Raw genomic sequence first — 18,367 nt, 5'->3', positions numbered from 1 at the left:
TTGACAGTGGTCTTAGCAGCATATTTTCAAATACCATGTCTGACCAGTCAAGGGAAACAAAAGAAAAAATAAACAAATGGAACCACATCAAACTAAAAAGCTTCTGCACAGCAAATGAAACCATCAACAAAATGAAAAGACAACGTAACAATTGAAAGAAGATATTTGCCAACCATATATTTGATCAGGAGTTACTATCCAAAATATATAAACAAATTATACATCTCAATGACACAAAAACAACCCAATTAAGTGTTGAGCAAAAGATCTGAACAGATATTTTTCCAAAGAAGATATGCATATGTCCAATCTGCACGTGAAAAAATGTTCAACATGGCTAATTATTAGGGAAATGAAAATCAAAACTGCAATAAGATATCACCTCACACCCATCATAAGATCTAAAATTGACAACACAAGAAATAACAAGTTGGAGAAGATGTGGAGAAAAGGAAACATTCGTATACTGCTGGTAAGAATGTAAACTGGTGAAGCCAATGTGGAAAACAGTACGGAGATTGCTCAGAAAATTAAGCATAGAACTACCATGTGATCCACATATTCCACTGCTGGATATCTATCCAAATAACATGCAAACACAAATGTGTAGACATATATGTACCCCATGTTCATTGAAGCATTATTCACAATAGACAAGACTTGGAACAACCTAAGTGCCCATCAAGGGGTGAAGGAATAAAGAAGATGTGGTACATACGTACAATGGAATCCTACTCAACTATAAAAAATGATGAAATTTTGCCATTTGCAACAACAAATATGGACCTTAAGGGTATTATGCTAAGTTAAATATCAGACAGAGAAAGTCAAATGCTGTATGATCTCACTCATAAATAGAAGATAAAAATGATGACAACAAACAAACAGGTAGATACAGAAATTAGATTGATGGTTACCAGAGAGGAAGGGGGAAGAGGAGGAATTGAAAGAGGTGACTGAACACATGTTTATGCTGATGGATGGTAATTGGTCTTTAGGTGGTGAACAAGATGTAGTCTATACAGAAATCAAAATATAATGATGCACACCAGAAATTTGTATAATGTTATAAACCAATGTTACCTCAATTAAATAAACAAATAAATTAAATTGCTACTCCATTGAACACACAAATGTTAAGAAACCAAAACAGACTTATTGCTGAAATGGAGATAGTTTCACTGATTTAGATAGAAGACCAGACCAGCCACAACATTCCCTTAAGCCAAAGCCTAATGCAGAGCAAGGCCCTAACTCTCTTCAATTCTATGGAGGCTAAGAGCAGTAAGGAAGCCTCAGAAGAAAAGCTAGCAGAGGTTGGTTCATGAGTTTTAAGGAAAGGAACCTCTCCATAACATCAAAGTGCAAGGTAAAGCAGTAAGTGCTGATGTAGAAGCTGTGGCAAGTTATCTAGAAGATCAAGCTAAGATAATGAAGCTGGCTACACTAAACAAGAGATTCTCGATGTAGGTGAAACAGTATTATATTGAAAGAAAACGCCATCTAGGACTTTCGTGGCCAGAGAGGGGAAATCAATGCCTGGTTTCAAAGCTTCAAGGATGGACTGACTCTCTTGTTAGGGGCTGACACAGCTGGTGACTTTAACTTGAAGTCAATGCTCATTTTCCCCTCCAAAAATCCTGGGACCCTTAAGAATTATGCTGAATCTACTCTGCCTGTGTTCCATAAATGGAACAACAAAGCCTGTATGACAACACAAATATTTAAAACATGGTTTACTGAATATTTTAAACCCACTGTTGAGAACTATGGCTCTGAAAAAAAGATTCCCTTCAAAATACTATTGTTCATTGCCAATGTATCTGGTCACCCAAGAGCTCTAATGGAGATATACAATGAGATTAATGTTATTTTCACATCTGCTAACACAACATCCATTCTGCAGCTGATGGATCAATAAGTAAATTTCAGTTTCAAGTATTATTATTTAAGAAATATATCTCATAAGGCTGGAGCTGCCATAGATAGTGGTTTCTCCGATGGATCTGGGCAAAGAAAATTTAAAATCTACTGGAAAGGATTCACCATTCTAGATGCCATTAAGAACATTTGTGATTCATGGGAAGAGGTCACATATTAACAGGATTCTAGAAGAAGTTGATTCCAGCCCTCATGAATCACTTTGAGGGGTTCAAGACTTCAGTGGAGGAAGTAATTGCAGATGGGATGTAAATAGCAAGAGAACCAGAATTACATGTGGAGCCTGAAGATGTGACTGAGTTGCTGCAATCTCATGATACATGTTTAGCAGTTAAGAAATTGCTTCTTATAGATGAACAAAGTGGTTTCTTTTTCTTGTGATGGAAACTTCTCCTGGTGAAGATGCTGTGAAGATTGTTGAAATGACAATAAAAGATTTCTAAGATTACACAAACTTAGTTGATTAAGCAGTGGCAGAGTTTGAGAGGATTGACTCCGATTTTGAAAGTTGTTCTGTGGGTAAAATGCTATCAAACAGCATTGCGTGCTAAAGAGATATTGTTCATGAAAGGAAGAGTTAATCCATGCAGCAAACTTCATTGATGTCTTATTTTAAAAAATTTCCACAGCCACCTCAACCTTCAACAACCACCACCCTCATCATTAGGCAGCCATCAACATTTAGGCAAGAACCTCCACCAGCAAAAAAGACTACAACTCACTCCAGGCTCAGAGCATGCTTAGCAGTTTTTAGCAATAAAGCACCTTTTAATTAAAGCATGCACATTGTTTTCTTAGACATAACACAACTTTACACTTAATAGACTAAAGTATAATGTAAATATAACTTTTATATGCATGGGGAAACCAAAACATTTGTGTGACTTGTATTGGAATATTTACTTTATTGCAGTGGTCTGGAACTTAACGTGAAATATGTCTGAGGTATGCCCGTTTATCAGATCGAATAATTTTGACAAAAGTGCAAAGGCCATTTAATGAAGAAATTACAGGCATTCCAAACAATGAGGCAGGAATAATTAGATATCCATACCAAAAATGAACAAACATACAAACAACAAGCAAACCCAATCTCTACCTCAAACATTAACAAAAATTATGGCAAAATGAATCATAGATATGAAAGTAAAACATAAAAATTAAGACTTTTAGAAAGGAAAAGATTTGCAACCTAGGGCTAGACAAGATTTCCTAAGAGAGGATATGAAAGAAACAGTCCATAAAGGAAAAAATACTTAATTTGGACACTATCAAAATTAAAATGTTTCCTTTAAGAAAGGCAATAGTAAAAGAATTAAATGGCAAGTGAATCACTTGAGGGATATATTTTCAAACCTACCTAATAAGAAACTTTTATCCATAATATATGAAGAGTCTTTAACACCCAATAATAAGTAAACAATCAAAAAACGAAATAAGCAAGTGGTGGGAACAGACACTTCACCAAAGAAGATAAATGGATAGCAAATAAACACATACAAATACGTTCAACATCATTAGTCATTACAGAAATGCAAATTAAAAGCACAATGAGATACTACTACAAAACTATTAGATGTGCTAAAATTAAAAAAAAAACTGACTCAGTTCCTAGGCACAGAACCACATCACTTGTCTGTCAGTAGCCATGCTGTGGTGGCACTCAGAAGAATTAGAAGGACCTACAATAGAATATAGAACTATGCACTGGGGCTTTGGGGAAGGAAAAAAAAAGAGAGAGGAAGATCAGCAAGAAATGTTGGCTCAGGGTGAATCTTTCTCAGCAAAAATAATAATAATAAATAACAATAATAATAACTAACTCTACCTAGTGCTGGTGAGAATGTGGAGCATCTGGAATTGTCAGACATTACTAGTGGGAATGCAAAGTGCTATTGCCTATTTGGAAAATGGTTTTTGACAGTTTCTTTTAATGTTGTCCCCATCCAAATATTTACCTAAGTAAATGAAAAATTTGTTCACACAAAAATTGTATATCTATGTTTATAGTGCTTTTTGTTTTAGGAAGATTAGCCCTGAGCTAACATCTGCTGCCAATCCTCCTCTTTTTGCTGAGGAAGACTGGCCCTGAGCTAACATCCATGCTGAACTTCCTCTGCTCTATATGTGGGATGCCTACCGCAGCATGGCTTGCCAAGCAGTGCCATGTCCACACCCGGGATCCGAACTGGCAAACCCCGGACTGCCAAAGTGGAATGTGTGCACTTAACCACTGCGCCACCGGGCCGGCCCCTATAGTGCTTTATTATCCTTCAACTGATGAACGAATAAATAAAGTACAGTACAGCCATGCATTGCTTAATAACAGGTCTATGTTCTGAGAAATGCATCATTAGGCAATTTGTCATGTGAACATCATAGAATGTACTTACACAAATCTAGATGGTATGGCCTACTACACACCTAGGATATATGGTACTAATCTTATGGGACCATCATTGTATATGCAGCTTGTCATTGACCAAAATATCATTATGCCATGCATTACTGTAAATCCATACAATCATCCTATGCAAAAATAAACAGGAAAAATTACTGATACATATAACAATATGGATTATTCTCAAATTCATTATATTAAGAGAAGGACGTCAGACTAAAAAGATTACATGTGATGTGATTCTATTTATATGACATTCTAGAAAAGGCAAAACTATAGCAACAGAAAGCAATTAGTCGGGGCTGGCCCAGTGGTGCAGCAGTTAAGTTCGCACATTCCGCATCGGCAGCCTATGGTTCTCTGGTTCGGATCCCGGGTGCGGACGTGTCACCTCTTGGCAAGCCATGTTGTGGTAGGCGTCCCAAATATAAAAAGTGGAGGAAGATGAGCATGGATGTTAGCTCATGGCCAGTCTTCCTCAGCAAAATGAGGAGGATTGGCAGCAGATGTTAGCTCAGGGCTAATCTTCCTCCAAAAAAATAAAAAAATTGAAAAAAGAAAGCAATTAGTGGCTTTCAATGTTTACAGATGGGGAGGGTTTGACTATAAAGGGGGATGGGGTAATATCTTCATTTTGTTCATAGTTACTCTACTTCATGTGTTGACAACACCTAGAGAACAATAAAAGAGACACTACATTTTTACTGTATTTCAATTATGCCTTAATAAAAGGAAATGTAAATGTACACACACAGTGAGTTTCTACTTCACATTTCACATTGATTAGAATAATCAAAATTAAGAAAGAAAAAAACTAACACCAAGTATTGGTGAGGAAGTGAAACAATTTCAAATTACGTACATTTGTGGCAGGAATGTAAAATAGTAAAACACTTTGATAGATAGTTTGGAAATTTCACAGAAACTTAAACATATATCTACAATATGGTCCAACAACTCAATTTCCAGAAATTTCCCAAAGAAAGTGAAAATATAGAACACCAAAACAACTTGCACATGTAAACTAAAAGCACCCTTATTAATTATGGCCAAAATCTGAAATCAATCCAAATGTCCATTAACAAAAGGATGGATAAATAATTTGCAGTGTATTCGTAGGATGGAATATCACTCTGCAATAACAAAGAACAAAGTACTGACATACACAACAAAATGAAATCTCAAAAATATGATGCCAAGTGAAAGAAGCCAAACACGAAAGAATACATACTCTATAATGTTATCTTAATGGAGTTCTAGAAGAGGTAAAATGAATCTATAGTGATAAAAATTACATAAATGTTTGTCTGAGGTGTAGGTTGTGAGCCTTGACTCAAACGGGAAGAGGAAACATTCTGGTATGACAAAAGTAGTCTATATCATGTTCTTGGTGGAGATTTCATGGATGTATAACCAAAAAATTACAAAGTCGTGTACTTAAGATTTGTACATTCCACTATATGTTAATAACATCTCAAAAAATAAAATTTGAAATCTGAAATTTTCTTCTATATTTTATCTATTAGGATATAGCTCCAAATATTGAACAACATATTGTTCAAAAGATCCATTGGGACGTATAATGGAAAAACAGGTTTGTTGTTTTTTTGTAACACATCTCTGAAATCTAATATTGACCTCAGTGAGGACATTCATTCCCTTCCATGCTACCATGAGAGTCATAATACTGTGCTAGCTGAATAGTTCTACCCTTCATAGAGCTCTGATGTATCCATAAAAGAAACTCTGAATTTTATTATATTCACTTTCAAGACCTAGAGAAAGTCAGTGAAATGAGGCAGATACATAGTGGGAACTCAGAAAAAAAATAAGATAAAATTACAGACATACATTGGTTACCATATAAACTTTTGTAACATGAATGCCACTAGTTATTACAATGAATTTGTGTTTCTATCACCAATAGTAATGATCAGGCATCAATCTACAGGATTTATTTAATAGTAAATTTACAAATGGGTAATTTCAGTTTGAAAGTATAGCAGAGGCTGGACCCATGGCCAAGTGGTAGTGGTTATGTTTGCATGCTCTGCTTCAGTGTCCAAGGGTTCTGCCAGTTCATATCCTGGGCGCAGACATGGCAACACTCTTCAAGCCATGCTGAGGCTGTGTCCCACATAGCAGAACTGGAAGTACCTACAATGAGAATATGCAACTATGTACTAAGGGGCTTTGGGGAGAAGAAGAAGAAGAAGAAGAAAAGAAAAAAAAAGATTGGCAACAAATGTTAGCTCAAGTACCAATCTTTAAAAAAATAAAAGTATGTTTTATTAATAAGAAATAATAAAAGTAATTAATAAAAATAAAATAATTTTATTTCAAATTAAAATTATTTAGATTTAAATTTTATATTAAAACAACAAAAGTATATTTTATGTTTCACAAAGCAGAAAATCAAAATCAAAAGTAGTTTCTAGCATGCAAAAAAGCAGGAAAAGTCAACTCATAATGAGAAAAACATCAATTTATAGAAATTATCCAGAAATTATATATATGTTAAAATTAGTAGTCATGGACAATAAAGTGGCTGTTATCAATGTATTCCCTATGTTTATGAATGTAACGGAAAGATTTAGCTTGTTATATATAGACATGAAAGGGATGAAAAAAATCCAAAAGAAATTTGAGAGAAAAAAATACTGTATTTGAAATAAAAAAACAATGTATGGGATTAACAGAAGATTATACACTGAAGAAGAAATTATTAATGAACTTGAAAACATAACAATAAAAACAAACACAAAAGACTAAAAATGAATAAACAGAACATTAGTAAACTGTGGGTCAATTATAAGTGGCCTAATATATGTATGGTCGGAATTCCAAAAGAAGCGAGTTCATAAAAAATATTTGAATAAATAATGGCCAAAATTTGATGGAAATTTATAAACCTACAAATTTTAAAGACCTCCAAACAGAGGAAATATGAGGAGGAGTTCTCCAAAGTATAGGATAATCAAACTGATTCAAGCCAGTGATAAAGATAAAATCATAAAAGCATCTCGAGGGGAAAAAAGATACATTACAGATAAGAATGACAACAGACTTTTCTTCAAAACAAAGTAAGCCAGTTGACAGTGGAGCAAAACCTTTCAACTACTGAAGGAAAATAATGCCAATCTATATCTCTATACCCAGAAGAAATCTTCCACCAACTGAGAAGAAATAGACATATTAAACATACAAAAGCTGAAAAATAGCACCATTTTTTTAACAACTATTATTTATAGCTTGTGCTAAGTATAGTGGTGAGTAGAGTAATGGAATTGCTTTTCCTGGCGCCCCATGTCAACATTTTCAAAAATTCTGACGTAATAAAGCCTGACATTTTCTGTTGGTTAGTTATGTTAAAACTGTAAAGACTATACCAGACAAGTGTCCCTGAGTAGCCTTGCATTCAAGTATCAGAAAAAGTTATACCTTTAAAATGGCAATTCATGTGTTTATGGTTAACAATTTAAACTAGTTTATCTGAATTACGTAATCATTATGAATAAGAATTTTTGCATTTTTCTTATTTCCAGCCAAAAGAGATTTTGTAAGTTTAAGCTGAGAAATGCTGCATAATATAAGTGCATATATTCACACTGGTGTACATTTCATAGCTATAGTTACAAACCCACTCAAATTACTCTGAATAAAATTGGCTTTTGGGGATAAAGTAGCTTCAACAATAAAATAAAGTTGTTGCTTCTTTTAAATAAAAAGTTCAAATATTTCCTTGGATTCAAGCGAAGCTTGACCCAAGAATTCAGATAAAGTGAGTAAGGCCTGGTTTATTTTGATCCTTTTCTTGCCCTGCTCCCTCATTGCAGATTCCATTCTAACCAGGTTTTCTACTGAGGGTCACAAGATGGCCACTGCAAGCCCAATCCAAAGGTTCTGGTTTCTGTCTGGCGAGGGTAAACAATTGAAAAGTGTCACCACTAAATGTCTCAGATTTGGTGAGCCTGACTACCAAAACCATAAAGGGTCACTTCACTTACTAATACTCACGAATAGCCAGTGTTACTATCTTTCAAAATCAGTAGTTAACTAGAGAATTCTAAAATCAGAACGTTAGAAAGGAGAAGTGGGTGTTTTGGGACAATTTAGAAAAAGTAAAGTTTAGTAAAGAACAGAGGGATAAACAGAGTTAGATAATAAATGGAAAAGCTGAAAAGACTAATGAAATAATGTTAGGCAATTAAGATAGATGTAGCTGAGGCACTGAGAGATAGAGAAGGAATAACATACATGAGGAAAGCTGGAGAAAAATAAAAGAATATTTCTAAGCACTTGCAAATCTGTATGAGCCCATCAGAAGCTAGAGAAAACCCTTCAGTTTTTGAAACTAGATTACTTTAGGTTGTGTATATATATATCTTTATTTTTCCATATTTCTCCAATAGTTTCATTTTGAAAAGTTCAGATGCAAAAGCTGTTTTACAGGGAAAAATAAAAGTAGAGACTTCGACAGAAAAAATAGTATATTCTGAATGTTTAGGTATAATGATTCAGATATAGGAGTCAAAGGGAGGTAAAGCCAAGAGGCATGGGGAAATTTAGAAGGAAGCCTCATAAGGCGATGCAATCTCATCAAGAGATTTTCTCTCTAAAATATTTTGTGTACATAATTGACATGATTCTGGATAACATTAAAGTCTACCCAATATTTAATGGAAGGAAACTCACAAAACTATAATGTATACTACCTCACTTTTTTAACACTAAACATGTCCGTTTATACAAATATTTCACTATGAAGACATTAACCCAAAGTTGAACTATGTAGTGAAATGCACCCAGTCCTTTTACGCAAATTTGACTAAATATGCTATTTAAGAACTTACTTATCTCTTATTGTTGCACTAGGTGTTGAGGACATAAACACCCACGTGAGGAAAAATAAAGCTATAAATACTGAATAAATTACTCTGGCAATATTTTATGCGCTGGGTAGAGATTACATTGATTTTTTAAAATTATTTGTTAAATTATAAATGAGTGTTCTGTAAACTTTTCAATATGTATTTTATGTGTGATGGTAAAATAAGAATAATTGGTATTATCAACGTATAGCTTATTAATGCAAATTATTTAAAATTCAAAATACACTTGCAATTACAACAGAACGATAAGTATTTTATTAGATAATATTTCCAAATAAAATAATTTCATAACCCTTAATGAAAGTGTGTGCTTGCTTCTAGAACATATTTTTTTCTACTAGGTTTTTTGAATGAAGCAGCAATTACTGATCAAGAATTCTTTTTTTTTATTTTTAATTTTTATTTTGAGGAAGACTGGCCCTGAGCTGACATCTATGCCTGTCTTCCTCTACTTTATATGTGAGATGCCTGCCACAGCATGGCTTGACAAGCCATGTGTACATCCACCCCAGGATTCGAACCAGCAAACCCTGGGCCACCGAAGCAGAATGTGTGAACTTAACTGCTGCACCATCGAGGCTGCCCCAAGAATTCTTAATAATTATAACCATAATTTTTTTTACATTGCTACAACAAAAAATATTTAATGGTAAAAGGAAGTAACAGAATTTAAAACCATTTTTAAACCATCCCCAAATTTACAATTAAAATCATTCAAACAATGTAAGAGTTTTTGTCTTTTATTGGCAAATTTAATGTTAAACAAATTGAGAACCACTTTCACTTTTTCATTTCAAATGTTTCAAAATAACAAAATCCTAATTTGCAGAAGGCCTTGCGCATTCTTAGAACAATTGTACTAGCTTAGATGGTGTAATGAGGATACATAGCTGAAATGGACAGAAATATCTTAAATGAGGAGACAAAGATTAGGGCTTCTGCCTGGAGTAATTGAGGATTCCCAGCCTGGCCTCCCATCGCCACAGACTGCAGCACCTATAGGTGACCACTGTGCTCCTTGAGCACCTGAAACACACACTACTCCAGCAGCTTCATGAGACTCTTGTCTAGAATGGGCACAGTTCCCTTCTGTACGTGGCTGCTGTGGCTAGTGACCAGGTGGTGGAGCACCTGTTTGGTTGGGCTTTTCAAATGGAGCAGTGAGTGCCATTTTGTCTCATTCTTGCTGCTTGCCAAAGTCATGGGAGTGCGATCACATCAAACCTCCCTTACTCCTGACCTCCTAAGCACCTCTTTCTAGGCTACAATCTGCCAGAGCAATAAGACTGAAACCACAACTGGACAAGGCCAAATTTCACTGGCCTACGTTCAATACCCTAACCTATAACTGATTTGCCATACTATCTGCTATGCAGTGGTTAGAAAGCTCTGTCTCAGTTTTTATTCATGACGGAGAAAGAATGAGAACTTTGGATAAAATAATCTAAAAACTTTTCCATTAATAAGTCAGTCTCTGTGCTATAGCAAATCAAGGACCTGATAACATTTCAATTTTTTTAGGTTATAGAATGAATTTGGTTGATAAACAGACACCATCCCATGAGCACCAATATAATATATTTCTAAGATTTCTAGCATCATGTTTTCCATGAAAGTTAAACTGTGGGATGTTGTCCTTTTAATGTTATTTAACCCACTTAAAGCACAAATTATAATTAGTGTAATTAACATTATATACACAAAGGATTTGATATATCTTCAACGTTTGTTAATCTGAGTTGATTGTAAATGAAACAAAAACTTTCCAGTTTAAATTGTTTATGGAGTAACTATGGTATAACAGGAGAGTAAGAAAGATTTATGCAACAATATCCACGTCTTTAAGAAATTCACCATGGGGCCGGCCCCGTGGCCGAGTGGTTAAGTTTGTGTGCTCTGCTTTGGTGGCCCAGGGTTTTGCTGGTTCGGATCCTGGGCTCAGATATGGCACCGCTCATTAGGTCACGTTGAGGAGGTGTCCCACATGCCACAGCTAGAAGGACCCACAACTAAAATATACAACTATGTACTTGGGGGATTTGGGGATAAAAATCAGAAAAAAAATAAAAGAAGAAGATTTGCAACAGTTGTTAGCTCAGGTGCCAATCTTTAAAAAAAGAAAAAAAGAAATTCACCAAATTATACATACCACATTTCCAAAGATTCAATAGTTGCGAAATAAGCTTACATATCCTGAAATTTTTTTACATTGAATTTCCTTATTTTATTAAATAAATGATATGAATTAAAAAAAAATACTAGTCTTGGGGCCAGCCTCGTGGCTGAGTGGTTAAGTTCATGTGATCTGCCTCGGCAACCTGGGGTTTGCCATTTGGGATCCTGGGCACAGATCTACACACTGCTCATCAAGCCTTGCTGTAATGGCATTCCATAAAGAGGAATAGAGTGACTTGCAAGTAAGACACACAACTATGTACTGGGGCTTTGGGGAGAAAAAAAAGGAGAGAGAGAGGGGAAGGTAAAATTTCATGTTGTCCTTTCCCAATTTAGTTCAAAAAGAAAAAAAAAACACTAGACCTAAAATTAAACAATTTTATTGATAAATATTATAAAAGGTGGTTTTAATTAAAAAGTGAAATCACTTAGATTTTCCAGGTCAACACAAGAAATTTGACCTCTAAAATAAGACTGCTGACTTCACAGAATTGAGCCAGGTTATTTGCTGATTCATACTCCACCAGGAAGTCCTGGTGGTGCCCACATATAGTACTCAGACCACAAGTTATGTGCTATGACTGTGACTTACATTTTACCTTTTTATTAAGTACCAAGGATTTATAGACATGAGTGTTAAACATCTCATTATATATCTTTATAAATCAGGTGAACTTCTAAAAACATATCCTTTAGAGTAAAATTCAACCAAACATTTTTAAGCTATCTATTTAACTAGGCACTTTAGTGAATGCAGACAAAACAAAGATAGAAGCAGGTACTAGGCATTCAGATTCTACTTGATGCTTAAAAGTTTTAACAAAATTATGTGAGTGAGATAAGTATTATAATAAACATAATTACTTGATTATCTGTTATCTTAGAAATAACTTTCAACTGATTTAAGTGAAGTTCTTAACTGGAACAGATATATCATGAGGATATTCTTATAAACTAATGTTTTAGAATTTTTCAAAACTCATAATATCTTTTTATAAACATAAAAATTACAGAGCTAATTAACTACATCCCCTGACTAGGATATATCCTCCCAGAGACATCTTGCCCTAGATTCATTAGAAGTAGTAATAGATAGTAGACAGTTTGTCTTCTGTGTAACACACAAAATAAAATAATTTTGTAGAACCTTATTTTCTAATTTTTTTAATGATAAAGAACTCTTTTTGTTTGTTTGTTTTCCACTGATAGCATGGTATTTAATAAGCTTGTTAAAGTACACATACTATTGGGGCTGGCCCCATGGCCGAGTGGTGAAGTTCGCACGCTCCGCTGCAGGCGGCCCAGTGTTTTATTGCTTTGAATCCTGGGCGTGGACATGGCACTGCTCAGCAAACCACACTCAGGCGGCGTCCCACATGCCACAACTAGAAGCACCCACACGAAGAATATACAACTATGTACCGGGGGGCTTTGGGGAGAAAAAGGAAAAAAATAAAATCTTAAAAAAAAAAGTACACATACTACTATGAAAACTGTGACATGTCTCACCAGGGGCCTCAACAGGGAAGGTTGTCCCTCAGACTCATTACCCCAGGAAATGATCACAATTACAAAAGGATTGCGATAAAACATTTCTTTGTAACTCACCCTGTTTACCCCACTTTAAAATCAAACTTCTCTAGGGGAAGGTGCTTCTTTCTAGTTGGGCATCGAAGGCTGGTAGACCATCTCTCTGCAACACACACCAAGGCTGAGGACATCATTCCCACACAAGCTCCTGTTTTCAAGCTCATTCTGAAACAAATCTTCAGAATTTTTCTCTGTTCCTTCATAATTCCTTCTCTCTTTCCATTTCTTTGGTGTATGCACAGTGGGTTCAAAAATTTGGCTCTGCTTCATTATCTGTGTGACCTTGAGCAAGTCACATAACTATTTCCTCATCTAAAGAAGACAATAAGGAGATATCATTTGATAGAATTTGTAAAATATGTGGCACACAATATGGGCCACAGATTTAATCTTTCTTCTAAGAGACAAAAGGGAAAAGTCAAATTTACGTATTGAAAGAATAAATCCCAGTAGGACATGTTTTCTGCCATATATTTCTGTTTCTTTTATGAAAACAGGAAACAGATCTTCCTTTGCAAAGGGGAAATCCTATTACATAGTTAGGAAAACAAAGAATCTTGACTTTACACGGGGCACTCTATTTTGTAGCCAAGAATATCATTGTGTAATTTTTAATCACAATCATAATCCACAGACACCTAGACAAGTTGGTGGCAATTTCAATTCTATTAATAACAAAATATCAGTTTATCAGTGCAATAAATAGAGGCATTCATTATTGGTGAGGACTGAGAAAGGTTGGCAGAACACTGTGGCTCATTCATTCTCAAGCTTCCTCGAGAATAAAACAAAAAGCTTTGGTTAAACTAGATATTCCATTTCTTTACATATGTGACATTGAAATTCTGAATCAAGAACCATTACTATCAAAAACCTGAAAAATTCTGGGAATATTTACAGTTTTGCCATGTCCACAATTTTTGTCATCCCTTATTTGTTTTAATGCAATTATAAGCAATAAAACCCTTGAAATGGGAAAGGACTCTATGTAATTGTTTCATAAACAGTAAGAAAGGAATGAATTGGCCATAGACTATACCACTCCATGCTTTACTAAGGATGGGAAGGACACGCACACACATAGTGGGTAGTGTGATCCTTAGACAGGAAAGGTTTTCAGACCATTGTCTCCAACTAGTATGGAGTCACCTGGCACTGAGGATGACCCTTGAGTCTAAGAATAAGCCCATAGGGTTACACCCTCTGGCAAAAGAATAAAAGATATTGGAACAGAAATCCTGCCAAGAAGACTTTAGAAAGACAAATGAAGAGAATGAAAAAGGGAATAGGAGGAAGGGGATGAACAGGAGCAGAAAAGGAGAAAACACACAGCATAAGAGGCAAAGATGTTTCTGCTCAATTCGTAATTCTCCTCAGAGTTTTCTTCAGAGCAAGTTTGACATCTGTGTTCCTGAGGCTATAAATGACAGGATTAAGCATGGGCACCACATTGGTGTAAAACACTGAGAAAAATTTGCCCTGGTCCACAGACCCAGCAGATGATGGCTTGATATGAGTGAGCAGCCCAAATCCATAGAATAGACCAACCATTATTATGTGGGAGCTACAGGTGCTGAAGGCTTTGGATAAACCTTTAGTTGATGAGATGTGAAGGATATTGAAAAGAATTAAAGCATAAGAAATAGAGATAATGATGCCAGATACTACGACAACTGTGCTCACAATAACAGAAATCACAAGCTCATTGGCATATGTGCTGCTGCAGGAAAGCTGGAGGAGGGGGAAGATGTCACACATGTAATGGTTGATGATGTTGGAATCACAAAAAGCCAACCCAATCATACTCCCAGTGTGGACCATAGCACCAGCAAACCCCATCATGAATGAACCAGACATCAACAGAGAACAGTTCTGAGGGGACATGGTGACTGTGTACAGCAGGGGTTTACAGATGGCCACATAGCGATCGTAGGCCATGGCTGTCAACACATAGCACTCAGAGTTGACAAAAAAGCAGAAGAAAAATAGCTGAGTCATGCATCCTTTAAAGGAGATGATGTTCCTCTCTGAAAGAAAACTTATTAGCATTTTGGGTGTAAAGACAAATGAATAACAAATATCAATAAAGGAGAGATTGAAGAGGAAAAAGTACATGGGGGTATGAAAGTGGGAATTCAAGCAAATTAGGCTAATTAAGCTCAAATTGCCCAAGACAGTGAGCATGTAGTTCACCAAAAACAGAAAAAACAAGGGCAGCTGGAGTTCAGGTTGGTCTGTTAATCCCACAAGGATAAACTCAGTCACAGACGAGTCATTTTTCACAGCCATTCACTTCCCAGGTGTGATCTGTAGGTACAGGGGTAGAAGGCGATATTTACAATGGACCCTCACTCTTTGTCTCCAAAGGGAGAGCTAGATCTTCTGATTTACAAGCTTAGAGTTGTCTGAAGACACACAGCAAGGCATCTAACTAGCAAGATTTCCTATGATTTTCATAATGATTTCTCATTTCCTCCTTTATGCCCACTTATGTTGTCTTTTTCTAGAAAGAATGCTGATAGATCCCCAATGTCTTTGCACATCATTTCCTCCCTTCTCCCCAGTATCTATTGAGGATCAAGGCTGAAAAGACCAGTAAATAGATGGTTTTCCCTAGAACCCTTGATTCCTGCAGCTGGGGTTTGAAAGGAACTTATCAAGACACAGGTGATTTCACCCTCGTCTTCTTTTTCCTGGAGGCCTCAATGCTGCTGGATCTTAACAGTCCTTCTCCCTACAGTCCTGAGGAGGTCAAAGAGATTGAAGGAGATGATATACAACAGCAGTGTCCTCAGTTTTTGACATGCTAAAAGACAAACTGGGATGTAGGCCATGATTTCCACTTGAGAATTTGCCCAGAAAGTCCTCTTCACTTGCAAGGAGAAAAAGCCACCTTATATGATCTCCACAACAATCATTCGACTAAAATGAGAAACTATTCCATGCCCTTTAGTTCTGGGAAAATTTATTCGAAGCCCAGAAAATTATTCTCTCCCTCATGATTTCCTTCCAAGTTAAATGAGCCCACTGAGGGTAAAAATTACTCAGCCTGCGTCTGCATTCTGTGTCATAGACCTAACATTGGATCTTTGGAGACTCAATGTTCTACTCAGTTTATAATTTCCCAGCAGGAATTCCTAATCCCCAATGCAGTGCAATGAGTGTCCCCCTTTGTCACTTTCTTTATCGTCCCCTGGAGTCTATGCACAGTTCTGAAAGAGGCTGGGGCATGATCACCTGCCATTTCCAGCACTTTCCTAGAGTTGCTGACATTGGATTAGTAAAATATTAAATCATAGCTTTAGCATTGTCTATGCTTGTAGATTTCACCTCCATAAAGAGACGTAGCAAACTGGTTAAGAGAGTGGTGTGGGTCCCTCAAATCAGACTGAATTTAAATCTAATCTCTAAACTCCTTACCTGTGAGACTGTAGACAATGATACAACTTCTCCGGGCCTTGTATATGTATGTTTTCATCTACCGATACCTCTGTACATCTATAAAATCAAGCTAGTAAATCAGCTACCTCACAACATTGCTGTGGGGATTAAGTGAGCTAAGTCACACAATGTGTTAGAAACATGCCTGACACATAAAAAGAGCCTGAGAAGCGTTGGTACCCTACTCCCTGCTTCTAGTCCATATTCATTGTATCAAGGTTTCCCCACCTTGGCACTGTTGACATTTTGGACCAGATAAATTTTTGCTGTGGGGCTGTCCTGTGTATTATAAGATCCCTGGCTGCTACCCATTAGACGCCATTATAGATCCTCCTCACCAGTAGGACAATCAAAATGTTCTCCAGATTTTGTCATATGTCTGTTGGGTGGCAAAATCACCCATGTTTGAGAATTACTGTGTTTTATGTATAGCCTGGACTTCTGCCATAAATACCTCTCACACAATTCTATCTAATGTCTATTTATGTGCCCCAAGTTCAAAGTGCTCCAAACTGAATTCAGCATTTTCTTGTGATTCCCAGTGCTGTTCCTTCAGATCATCATTTTCAAAGTTATTTTCACTACCTTCTGGGGAACTAATCCATAAACTAACCTAAAGCACTTTCTTCTCACTCACCATCTTCATCCAGTCTCCAAGTCTCAGAGAATTCCTCTCCTTGAAAGATTTGATCTTTCCTCTCACTTACACAGCTTCCTTTCACATTTGGAGTACTCTAACAGTATTCTAACTTGGACTTCTATGGAAGATGAGAATTTGGAACTTTTCACACCCCTCACAATCACTACACACACACAGACAGACACACACACTTTTCTTTTCCTGCTCCACATTCCTAATTTCTACCAATATGGTTATTATCACATATTAGGTTAGATCAATATTCCAGTGTTATGTTACTAACACTAATTTAAGCAATATTTTCAGTTAATCCACCTTACGATTTTTTTATTTCCATAACTCTTTTTGTTTATTTATTATTCCATAGATTTTGCTGATTTCTGCCCAATTTCTTCCCCAGTTTTCATAAATCTCTTCTCAGTATATTCAGTAGCTGGTATGCAATTTCATCTTCTTGAAGAAATCTTTCTAGGACTTTTTGACCCACTTCTATCTTGACAGCTTATCTATCAGCTGTGATAGAAATCTGAAATCTTGAGATCTTCCTTTGTCACCATGGTGGGGATTCCTTTATCTCTATCCTGTGCTCCATCTTCTATTTCCTCAATCATGTATTTCCCTATTTATCGGTTTTCTTATTCATTGTGGTACAAGACATACTACCTTGTTTTCTTGAAAAAGATTCAGGGAATGCAAATTTTACTGACCTTGCATATCTGAAATGACATTTATCTTACCTTCTTATTTATTGGCCATTTGCATGAGAATAAATAACTAATTTAGAAGTCACTTTCCCTCAAAATTTTGATGCCATTAATCCAATCTTGGGAAACTCAATACCTCCCTAATTCTTGAGACTTTTATAATGAAAACTGGTTACTTCCCCTCCATTTTGGAAGCTTTTAACATCTTATATTTGTTTCTATTGTTTTTAATATTCACAATAATTTATCTTGATATATGTCTGATTATATATTAAGGGAAGCATTAATTCACTCAGGGAACTAAAGTATCTAAGTTCTGGAAAATATTTCTTAAATTATGTAAATTGTTATTTCATCCTCATTGCATTGACTATTCTCTTTCTGGAACTTTTATTGTTCAGGTGCTGAATTCCTGAACTTCCTCTTTTTGTGCTATATTTTCTCTTCTGTTTTCCATCCTTTTACTCTACTTTCTGGGAGATAATTTCATCTTCTTCTTCCAGGACTTTTATCGTTTGTTTTTCTTTTTGCTGTCATTTCTAATGTTCAAGGGTATGTTTTGTCGCCTTATAATGTTTTCTGA

The 18,367-nt window shown here is 35.8% G+C and overlaps 1 protein-coding gene across 1 annotated transcript; it reads right to left on the bottom strand.

The window, feature by feature from the left end:
• Nucleotides 1–14,355: 14,355 nt before the first annotated feature.
• Nucleotides 14,356–15,312, bottom strand: LOC106836027 (olfactory receptor 8C8-like). The gene has a single exon (XM_014848637.2). The coding sequence runs from the start codon at nt 15,286–15,288 to the stop codon at nt 14,356–14,358; it is 933 nt and encodes a 310-aa protein (XP_014704123.2). The 5' UTR covers nt 15,289–15,312.
• Nucleotides 15,313–18,367: the final 3,055 nt, after the last annotated feature.

Source organism: Equus asinus, chromosome 20 (assembly GCF_041296235.1).
Source record: "Equus asinus isolate D_3611 breed Donkey chromosome 20, EquAss-T2T_v2, whole genome shotgun sequence".
Taxonomy (NCBI): domain Eukaryota; kingdom Metazoa; phylum Chordata; class Mammalia; order Perissodactyla; family Equidae; genus Equus; species Equus asinus.
Note: the sequence above shows the minus strand (reverse complement) of the source record. Positions and strands in the feature narration are given on the sequence as shown.